This window comes from Anopheles merus, chromosome X (genome assembly GCF_017562075.2).
Source record: "Anopheles merus strain MAF chromosome X, AmerM5.1, whole genome shotgun sequence".
Classification (NCBI taxonomy): Eukaryota; Metazoa; Arthropoda; class Insecta; order Diptera; family Culicidae; genus Anopheles; species Anopheles merus.
This window is the reverse complement of record NC_054081.1, coordinates 7,331,160-7,342,345: the sequence shown is the minus strand read 5'-3', so window position 1 is coordinate 7,342,345 and position 11,186 is coordinate 7,331,160. Positions and strand designations below refer to the sequence as shown.

The 11,186-nt window shown below is 43.3% G+C and overlaps 1 protein-coding gene across 6 annotated transcripts; it reads left to right on the top strand.

Annotated features, from left to right (window-relative positions):
- The first annotated feature begins 1,579 nt into the window (after nucleotides 1–1,579).
- Nucleotides 1,580–10,974, top strand: LOC121598735 (ankyrin repeat and LEM domain-containing protein 2 homolog). Of its 6 annotated transcripts, none has more exons than XM_041926001.1 (4): nucleotides 1,580–1,715; nucleotides 2,300–2,456; nucleotides 2,539–2,673; nucleotides 9,321–10,974. In XM_041926001.1, the coding sequence occupies exons 2-4, from the start codon at nucleotides 2,426–2,428 to the stop codon at nucleotides 10,622–10,624; spliced, it is 1,470 nt and encodes a 489-aa protein (XP_041781935.1). In that variant the 5' UTR covers nucleotides 1,580–1,715; nucleotides 2,300–2,425; the 3' UTR covers nucleotides 10,625–10,974. The 6 variants fall into 6 exon arrangements, with proteins under 6 accessions (XP_041781935.1, XP_041781910.1, XP_041781920.1 ...); XM_041925976.1 differs by having other exon boundaries at nucleotides 1,580–1,772; XM_041925986.1 differs by having other exon boundaries at nucleotides 1,580–1,788.
- Nucleotides 10,975–11,186: the final 212 nt, after the last annotated feature.

Here is an 11,186-nt window from a genome sequence, read left to right as displayed (position 1 = left end):
TACATCGTGTATGGCGTACATCGGAGAATGCTCCACAGTCGAGAAATGCTTGTGTCAGCCATGGTGCCTTGGTTTCCAGCCCCTCTAGTTTTCTAAAGATAAAGCACGAGGCGCGAAGGAACCGTCCTGCTTGCGTTGCGTAATTCTAGTCGCTATAAACGTGCTTCTTCTTCAGAAACTCCGCCCGAACTACCGAAAAAATAGAAAATAAAATAGCGCGTAATGGTTTTGGGTACGATTTTTCGTATTTTTATTAAATCATATTTTTCTTTTCTTCTAATCTAGGTCTAGTCTCTTACCCACAAGGGCACCCGTGATGGTGGACACTCTTGCTGGGGCTGCTTTTTGGAGGGCAACTTTTTTGTTGTTTTGTTTATCTAACCAAGTTGGCTTGACAAGCTTCCCCTTGAATCGGGGGGGGGGGGGGGGGTGATTAATGCAAACGTTTGCTAGAACACATCGCAACCTCCAACGGCCAAAGGGATCAAGCCACTTATCGTTCTTTCTTCCGCTCTTTCTTTCCTGCGCTATTTGTAGCTCAGAACACACATGATCACATTTCGCTAGCCGGCCAGCGCGTCACCAAGCTTTGCGTAGTATTTCCGCTACGGGGCCGTTGCAAACGTGCCCCATTGCACGGCGAACGAAACGCACCGTCATCGATTTGCTTCTTCTCCCCATCCACCCCGGATGCAGCCAAGCATCGAGCGCACGATCGCTACGGCAAACGTTATCTCGAAACAAAATAAAATAAAAAAAACCAGCAGCAAACTACAGCCAGCGACGAGGGCAGGAATGCAGCGCGACCTATCGCTCGGTTCGCTCTCGTTGAATGATTTTCGATGACGCTGGTTAATCGGTTATCGGTTTTCCTTTTTAACGGCTGTGCTTTACTTCCAGACACTGGCAAAGGTGAAGCGAATGCGCGCGGTAAGTTCAATCGGCATGGGTCCGGCGGAAAACATTTTGTCCTTGGCACGGTAGGCACGGTCCGGCAGAGGAGAAGGACGGTTAGCGTGGTGCCGCGATGCGTGCGAAGCAGGCAGGCAAAACAACAGAGTGTGTGTTTGTGTTTTATCGTGGCTTAGAAAGGGTGGCAACCGTTGGTTGCTGCTGAGCGTCCCACCCTACCGAGACCGCCTTCTGACACCATAAGCATCGCATAAAAATGCTCGCCCCCCCCCCCCCTCCCGGGCAAGCACTATTGCCGTCCGTTGTGTGCCGGCTTTGTTCGTCGATCGTTTGGCAGTACGTGCCGTCGTGGCGTGCAATTCGATCTACATCCTGGCCGGATCAAGTCAAGAGCGAATCAGGCACGTCTCGGCTGCCCTACCCGGGCGTGATCAGTGGCTCGGTATCGTTCGCAACAGGCATCACCCAGCAGCCAGGGCCGGATCACAGTTGGCGTGCGTGGCAGGATGTGGTGTATCGGTTTGCTCCCCTCGTTCGTGTTCGTTCCGTCGTGCCGCACTTGCGCAGTGGTCGGCCGATCGCGGACGTGCCGCAGGGTATCACTGCGAGGGGGGGGGGGGGGGCAAAAGTGTTGAAAGATCCACCCCCCCCTTGCCAAACGAGAAAAGTGCCCCAGGTGCCGAGGTTCAGTATGGTTCTAGCCTTTGCCCGTGCCAGTAGCCGAACTATTCTGTGGAAGCCAATACAGTGTGCCGCGTCGTGTACAAGTGTTCCACAGCGACTTTGAGTGTGTTTGAGTGAGAGTGCGTTTGGGTTGGAAAAACGAACAACCGGGATTGCGTTTGCTCACTCTTGCGAAGGTGTGGAAGCGTTACAGTTGGGTTTGTTTTATTTGTTGGGGACAGCGGTCGATAATGTAATGTGCTTCGGGTCTGATCTGGCGATCTGTTCAGTAGTCCGGCTGATAGAGCGACCTGTTTTGATCGCTTTTCGTCCAGAGACTGTGATTACATAGCATAGCTAGCTAGCTGAGTGATAGTTGGAGTTTTGGAACCGTGCCTAGTGGAGTCAAAGATCAGTGGATTACATCAAAATTCGTATGTGACTTCAAAGCTAAATGTGTTTGTGAAAGCTGGCTAATTTTTTATTGTTGTTACAAAACTAAATGCTCTTTTATGAGTGCAAATAGAGGAACGATTTTAATTGTAGTTCTTCGCCAGAACTTTGGACCAATTGTTGGAACGTCAATTATAGGAACTGTTTCTGAAAATATCCTTGTACAGAACTAAACTTCCGAACGACAGCTGGAACTGGAATCGCTCCACTTAGGGAGGGATACCGTTCCTGCAGATCCATCCTCATAACATTCACCCATTATTTTGAACAGATTGTTTCATTCACCCCTATCGTGCGCCCGTTGTGCAGTTTGTGCTTGCAATCTCTGTCGCTGTGTGTTTTTAGTTTTTTGTTTTGTTTTCGTGCTTTGCAAACAAGTGTTAGCCCGACCAACATCATGCCATTTTATGCGCTTGTGCATGCTGAAGGTTAGTGCCCGTGTCAAGATGATGATCTGTCACACGGTGTTTTCATTCCTTTTTTTTTTGTTTTGTTACGTCCATACCACAGGAGAGCCAAGCTCGTTCGACCAGAAGGAGGAAGCGCTGGCCGCCCTGCACGAATCCCAGGAGGGGCAGCTCGTACCGTTCCAGGACAAACCATCGCTGGACAAGTTTCTGGCCAATCCGACGGACGGGTACGAGGGTAAGTGGTGTTGGTCGCCGACATTTGGAAGCGATTTCCGTGGCAGGACACGGTCGAGAGCGATTGCCGGGATGGAACCGAAAACCCCTTTCAAGCATTGGAAATGGGAGGGCAATGCCTGAGCTGACCCTGTGCAGGATGTAATCACTTTATCCTAATCGCTCTTCCAAATTCGTTTGCGTTGTTTATTTAGTCTTGTTGCTCGACTCATGACTGCAACGAGTTAGCTATTTAGAGTATGCTACTGTGGATCAAATTTCGATCTGTACGCATTTCGTCCGGTTGCTTCCTGCTTCACTCTCTTCGCTGTTTTCGGTTTGAATTCTATCGAGACGATTGTTTGCGCTTCAACTGTTTGCTTCCTTTGCGTTCCACGCTTTTTGTATTTATTTTTAATTTAATGATTAGTGGTTCTGGTAGGATGGTGTCATGTTTTCAAGTTTTTCACTGCTCCCAGTGTTTTAACAACCTCTTGATTTATAGTTATAAAATATATGTGTACATAGCTATAAACCTCTTGATAGATTTATAGCTCTTTGTTGCTGCCTTTCCAATGCAATCCATGCGTACAAAAATCATGCACCAACCCTGTAGTATAAAACATTAAAGTCCCTAACAGTTGATTGTATTACCAAATCGGTAAAACTATTGAAATATCTAAATATTAAATGTTTAACGTCATTAATATTTCATTTCAAAATGTTCAGTGCAATTGCTCACAGAAATACATTTCATTTCCCATGCATATCGTCCCGTAATTAGTTTTAACAAAACAGTTTAACTAACTTCAATAAGAACAAAACAAAACTCTAGACAGTACTCGTTGAACGAACGAACGAGGCATAAAGAGGAGATTAGTTACAGTAACAGCGAGGATAAACCGGAGCGTAGACGATTACGAAAGGTGCACAAAAAGGAATAGAAGTCAAACAGATCGGCATAACCATTGCGCATACGCATACAGACGTCTCTCGACACTAGTTGGCGGACGCAAATGGAGCGAGCGAGCAGGTGCATAGAGATGGATGGAAGATGGAGGGGAAGAGATGCCAATTTCACTTAGAAGGATGGAGGCTGTGCGTGTATGCGCCGTCATTCAAAAGTGTCAAGTCCAAGAACCTGACAGTGGATAAGATAAGGTGGAAGATTGAGGTCAAAGTTTTTGTTTTTTCAATGTTAAACGTGTGAACGCTTTTTGCACTCGTTCAATTTACGTAGCATTGTAGAGGAGGAAAAAGCTAACCACAATACGCATGGGAATTCTAGTATTGGCCTAACAAGGCCTACCAGTCGTACAGGATGCGTAAATCAAGGGTGCTGCTTTGCTGTTATTTTTGTTATTATGTAGGAAATAGTGGAGCAAAACGGGCAGCTTAAGCAGACTAATGATTATTCATTTGAATTTTTCACGAAACACAATTGTTCTAACGTTATCCTGTAGCTTTATAGTTTATCTGCAGACTACAATTATTAAAAAGTCACAAAAAATTCCAATAAGATTTTCTCCAATAGAAACTCCAATAGAAACGTTTATGTTTCACGTGAAGCTGATTTGACACGCGAGCGAAAATGGATATAGCAACGAGGCAAAATGGGCACATGTAAACAACACGTGAAACGTCAAACATGGGCAACTGGGGCAATATGGGCCATAAGAACAGCGCTTCAGGTCAACGCGTTTGGTAACGTGAAATGCTTTGTCTTCTTTTTTATCCTTTGACTACCTGTTCAGAGAGTCACTGCAAGTTATTCCAAAATTATATTTTTTTAAATTACAGTCGATACCACCTAATTTTGGCTCTAAGGCAGCAATTTTCGACATTGCGCATCAATTTTTGACTCTAACGCACCTATTTTTGTCTGTATGTCATGAATGTTTGGCTCCTGTAAGAATCATTACAATTTTACAAGGTATTTAAGCAGATTGTTAACAATTGTTATCTTACATTTCATAACAAATACAAAAAATTTGTAAATTGATTGTTTTTTGAGAAAAAATGATGAAATTTTAGAAATTCTAAATCTTTTGTTTACAGATGAAAATAGATGTCAATTTTGTTCACTCCATTAAAACTTCCAAAATTGGTAAAACAATTGTTTTATTTTAAATTCTATCAATAAATGTATTCACTACTTAACTTAATTTAAATCATTTCAGAACACACAGTTTCAGAAATTACGTAAAATTTTGTAAATAAACCGATTGACTCACAGTCAAAAATTGATGCCTTCGAGGCAAAAATGCATACGCTCTGTCAAAAATTGCTGCCTTCGAGACAAAAATAGGTAACTTAGAGTCAAAATTTGGCGGCAACGACTGTAAAATACGGTTCAATCGATAAAATTTGAGCTTTTCAACCAATGTCTGTTAGCTTTACCGTGTGAACAAACGCAACATTATAGCCCCGCCATGCCAAAAGAAGGTGCCCCTTTTTGCACCACGTGAAGCATTTATATACATTGTGTTATATTGATAATTAAAAATGGAACACATTCAATTGTCCAGCTCTTTTCATGGTAAATTAAATAGAAATACCATATATTACAAAATATTACACATAAAACGTCCATGCATCCCAGTGAAATTACGTTGATATTGCTTTCAACGTGCTAAAAGTGTTAAAAACTGCATTATTAAGCTTGCTAAATTATAGCTCGTATTCTCTATGACTTTTATTTAATAATTAGATTTAACATTTCCATGCAATTGATAATACACTCCAAATAAAAAAAAACTAATTTTAGGCTTTGAAATGTATTCTTCGTACGAAAAAATGCGTTAGGGCTAACTGCTGTAAGTCCATCCTTAGTTAGTTCGAAATGGATAGAGAATAAAAGGAATCTGATTCGTATTGCCCTCGTTTCCAGCGAACACCATCATCAAATGCGTGCCACTATGGTTAAATTTACGTTACGTACTTGATGGATGACACATTATACAGAGGGTGCCCATTTTGCTCCGTTTTCGCCTAAATTACAAGAGTAATAAGCAGGATGACGCGATCGACTGCAAGATGGAACACTGTCCGTGGGAAAACATAAAGATAAGCAATGTACAGTGCACCAGCATGAGAACCGACCGATCAACCATTGAAGAAATGTGTGCGGAACAAATGTGAATAGGAAACAGGAAAAAAACAGGTTTAGGTCGTCTGCAAAAATTAAATGAAAGAATCACACGGTAAAGTAATGGAGACTTTGCTGACAAAAAGGAATGCACAACAAGGGTCAAGGACCCTTAGGGTTGGTGGAACGCCAGGGGGACATATGAATGTACCCAAGACAGAAGCGAGTTTCCCATTATTGCAAGCTGATAGAGTTAAGTGAAAAGATGTTGAGAACGGCACATGGTCGAAAGCAACTTTGAGTATCAGTATATATGATGTTGAACTGCTGCCACTCATCAAGCTGTTTAAAAGGGAGTGGTATAAGGTCTAATTAGTGGAGAAAGGCGTAAAGTATAAAGACCTGTTCAGATAGATAGATTCGCGTAATCTAGTTTTATTGGAGCACACTATACAATCTCGCAACAGTTGTTGCTCGGAGGAAAAAAAGAACATTCATAGGAAAAACTCATAATGATGGTGCAATTATAGAAAATGGAATAGAATTAAAAACGGTTCATTATCAATCATTTTAAAAACCAATTGGAAAGCAGTGAAACAAGCGTAAATACCCCTCCACTTATAAACAAGGTGAATTAAAATTTGTCGATATATTTCATGCAATTACAACAGCAAATAAGAATACAAGTCCTAGTTTAGACGGTATATCGTATGAGTTCTATTAACCCCCTTTTTTATATTATACATAAAGAGCTAAACTTAATTCTGAGTGAGGTTCTCAATTTTCAGATTCCACCTGAATTTGTTGATGTTGTATAATTGTCTTCGTACCAAAATACAATCAAGAATCGCAGATTGTTGGAAGTTTAAACGCATTTCGTCCATTAACTCTTCTCAACTGTGACTATAAAATATTCATAACATATAAAACGTTCAGTTAGGCAAGGTGATCCCCTAGCAATGGTTCTATTCACGATCTATTTAAACCTGTAACTGGTTAAGCTAGAAGAAGTATGTAACGAACATGAAGACTTAGTGAACGCGTACGCTGATGATATTTCCATATAATAACAAAAAGTTCTGAAAAATAGAAGACATGAACGAAAAATTCAGAGAATTCGCATTAGATTCTGGAGCTAACACACTTAACGTTAGTAAATCGAGGTCGATTGACATTGGTTTTATCTCAGCTAGGAATAAGATTATCGTATATTGGTTTCAAAACAGTAACAAACATAAAATACTATTAATAATTTTCACCAATTCTTTACGACTTACCATAAAATTTACCTGCGAAGCAACTACGCAAAAATTTGCCCAAATATTTTGACATTACATAGCACGAGAGTTAAACCTTCATCAAAAAATAATAATAGCAAACACATACTTGACTTCTAACTTATAGTTTATTTGATCAGTATTATCAATAAGCAACACATACTTAGGGAAAATTGCTTCCAAATTAGGCTCTTCCATTTGGTCTGAAGAAAGCCTTAGAATTTCTCTCCGTCAGGTAGCTATGTCTCCTAAAACTCCTAGCCAAAAAGCTCTCTCCGTCAGGTAGCTATGTCTCCTAAAACTCCTAGCCAAAAGGAGGGCTGAATATTATAACACCGGAGACAAAATAACAAATAACTACTTATCAAAGGCATTTAAAAGAAATAGAATACATTAAACATACTAAGGAATTTATAGGGAATTCCCACGATTTATTGGTTGGTTCCCATCGATTTTTGGTGGATTCCAATATTTTTTTGGTGCGTTCCCACGATTTTTTGGTCGTTTCCCAGAATTTTTTGGTCCAATTGTATTGATATGCAATCGGAAAATACCAATAAATTATGTTAACGAACCAAAAATCTATAAAATACGATAACAAATTCGTGGGAACGCACCAATGAATCGTGGGAAACCCTGTATCACGATTAATCACAGTACACCCGATATCTCAGACATTCCATCATCCTATCCATGCTTACCTATCAACTGTAATAGTACAAAAACCAACAGGAAGCACAACTCAAGTTAAAATTTAAAAAAGCTCAACACAAAATAAAAGAATGTCGAGAGAGAAAAAGAAACTGGGAACTATTCAGTGAAATAGCGCAAGAGCTCAAAATTAAATTACTGCCCTTAGATCGATTGATAAAACTAGATTTTAGAATGAACAACAATAAGGGATAACAATTAATCAAGCTATGCAGCAGTTACATAATAGGAATAATTGAAAATAAAATCCACCCACATATAGATAAACAAGGATTTAAGCAGATACTAAGTTTAACTCTAAAAGATAAAATAGGTTGAATTTCGGTGAATGAGGCCCTTCACGATTCTAGTCAGTTTTTTGTATGGAGTTTGACAGTTGGAGGCTGAAATCATGTACACACTCCATACAAAACCTCAAACAAAACTAGTCTGCAATTTTCAGTCTAGATTATTCTAGCCTCAAAGCTAGAATTACATTCGAGTACCTGCTCGAAAACACGGTGTTGTTTACATTTACCCCAAGGTGCATTTAAGAGATCACGTGGTGGAATCTAGAATCAAAGTGAATGTAGTCCAGGTAGTCTCATAGCATTTTTTTAAAACCAATTTTGAACATCACTTTTTGACAGAACGAGTGAAAACTTTTGCTCCAACCAGCTTTCTTGAGGCTTGAGGAATACACAAAACACTCTTAAAATCTTCATTCAGAAGCAGAAGCGATAAAAATCAGCCTTCTTAATTCATACACCTTTGGATAAGCCCACCTGTATATTGTACCCACTTAGAAAGCTGCTCGAAAACTGCTATGCAATGCAAACAGCTGACAGGCTGAAATTTCAGCCTACGAACTTAAAACGGAAAGGCCCCCAATGATGGAAAAATATAATTAGTTGATAAAAAATGGGATTTTTCATAGTTATTTGAAGGTATTGGAGCACACTATACATCTTCCAATAGCTTTGAAATGTACGTGCTTGTGTTCAATAGTTATCAACGTTAGAATGACAGTGTTGAAAAAAGGTAGTTTAATAGCAAGGATCTAGATCGTAGTAAAGAAAATGGTAAAAGTTATACACAACATTATAACTGTCCTCAATTTTAGCCTGAAGTAAAAGATTTGGCAAAAAAAAGAAAAACAACCTAGAAAACTACTAAAAGTCTTTTACCAAATGCATGCTACTGGACAAAAAGCTAGATAAGACGATGTATCGGTTGTAGTTGCATTCATCATTACGGCAAAACTATATTGCTTTTTATATTTTTCAAAGAAATGTCAATCGTTTGACCCTAAAACCATTTGTCTGTATTGAGAATGGCTTGTACTATAGTCAGATTCTAAAGGAACAGGTCTTTACAGCCATTTTCGCAAACCCATATGTAGTTTCGAACAGTAGTGAAAAGTGTACAAGAGATTCGAGTATGTGTGAAGTAACCCATTGCTTGGAGATGCCTCTGTTCACCTGTTTCGAGAATTGGAACCATCCGGCGCGATTTCCAAAGGACGGGAAATGTAGTAACGCTTGTTGGTTTATGTTTTTTGCTGCCAGAAATTGACTAACCGATTTTGTTTTCTCTTCCCACCTTCCCACGCAGCGCGCCGCGGGCCGCCGGGCAACGCGACCCAGCCGGTCATCACGCACGATACGCCGTCGCCGGCGCTGCAGCAACGGTTCATCAAGGCGGTTGGGATGGGCGACTTGGGACAGGTGAGCAGCCTGGTCCGCCAGGTGCCCGGACTGCTGATCGACAGCACGGCCCATCCGCGCCGGTTCGCTGCCGAGCGGCTGACCGCGCTGCACATTGCCGCCCGGTTCGGTGCGAGCCAGGTCGGCGAGTTCATCCTCGCGATGATCGCGTCCGGCGCCGTCGCCAAGGTGTACGCGGGCAGACGGGGCACCGTCGCGGACGCGGCCGTGCTCACCGTCCAGCTGCTCGACGACTATCTGAACGGGGTGGAGATGGACGCGGCCGAGACGCCGCTCCACCTCGCGGCCAAGTACGGCTGGAAGCCGATGGTGCGCATCCTGGTGGCGTACCCGCAGTGCGAGATGAAGCGCAACAGCGGCGGGCAGTTCCCGCAGGACCTGGTGTGCGAGAGTGCCGCCCCGGAGCGCGGCACGCACGAGTGCCGGCGGGCCATCGACAAGCTGCTGCGCGACTCGTACTTCGTGCCGCTGATACGCACCGAGTCCAACGTCGAGCTGCCGTACATTGGCGAGCCGTTCGCGCGCCGCCACCTGCCCGACCTGGGCAACGTGGGCACGATCCGGAAGCTGCGGTTTCTGCGCATCATCACCGCGTTCGCCGGGCCGATGACGCTGAGCGAGGCGCAAGCCTTCCGGCGGGAGTGGAAGACGCCGCCCCGCGTGGTCGTGCATGCGGACGCGGGGCCCGGCGCACCGACCAGCAGCTACCAGTACCGGTGCGAGCTGACCGGCCGGCTGTACGATCGGGCGCACCGGCACCAGGCGGCCGGGGTCGGCGAGCGGGCATTTCGCCGGGCGCACGTCGACTGCGCGCTGGAGCGCATCGGCCGCTCGCTCGCCCGTACCAAGGGCGTCCAGTGGAAGGAGTACTGGGCGTTCCTGGGCAGCTACCAAAACCTGAGCGACACGCAGGCACTGGCGATCTTCGAGCGATATCTCGAACGGCAGGCGGCGGTGACGCGCGCCCGCCCGGACCACGATCCGGACGCGATCGGCGGCAAGCAGACGGATCCGCAGAACCTGTGGGCGCTCTGCGCACTGCGCAACGTGTCGTACGACGAGAGCATCTACCCGCTGGTGAGCCGCTGGCAGCGCAAGATGCACACCCTCTACGCGGCGCTGCTGGGCAAGGACGGGGCCGATGCGCAATCGCCCAACGCGATCGCGAACGTGGGCCGCATCTCGTCCTAGGCGGTTGCGCTTGTTTGATTCCCATGTTGACATTCCGAACTATCATCGAGCTTGCTGCAGCTGTGCAGCGCTTTTGGAAGATTTATTTGTTCTTTTTATCACGTTTTGCATTACTTGCTTCATTCATATCGATACATTAAGCGTTATATTATATAAAGCCAAGGGAAAGATTGAAATGCAATCAAAGCACAGGGAATGAAGGCAGAAGAGCACAGTGGCTTACCTTTATACGCACGACATACTTACACAACAACCTGAAAACAGGAGTAGATTTAAAAAACTTACGCGCGTTTATGAAACTTTTGAAAACTCTTAAATCGTTTATTTCTTTAACATATAAATTATTTTCTGACATTTTTTTCTTCAACTACATAATGGATTTTTTTTATAAATATCTGAACGTCGTATTGAAAATGTTAAATTGTTCAAATGAACTTGAATCTACATTACTATACTTCGTTTCAAGTTATATCGCGTTTCAATGAATGTTCTCTTTTACATCGATTTTGTTGATGTCTAAAATGGAGATGTAAACAATGCACAAACTATTTACTGCACACGG

Bases quoted from the DNA above. Each gene is read 5' to 3' on its own strand.
- LOC121598735 (XM_041926001.1), top strand. From the start codon at position 2,426: ATGCCATTTTATGCGCTTGTGCATGCTGAAG. The intron at 2,457-2,538 runs GTTAGTGCCCGT...TCCATACCACAG, and splicing joins TGCGCTTGTGCATGCTGAAG to GAGAGCCAAGCTCGTTCGAC. The intron at 2,674-9,320 runs GTAAGTGGTGTT...CTTCCCACGCAG, and splicing joins TCCGACGGACGGGTACGAGG to CGCGCCGCGGGCCGCCGGGC.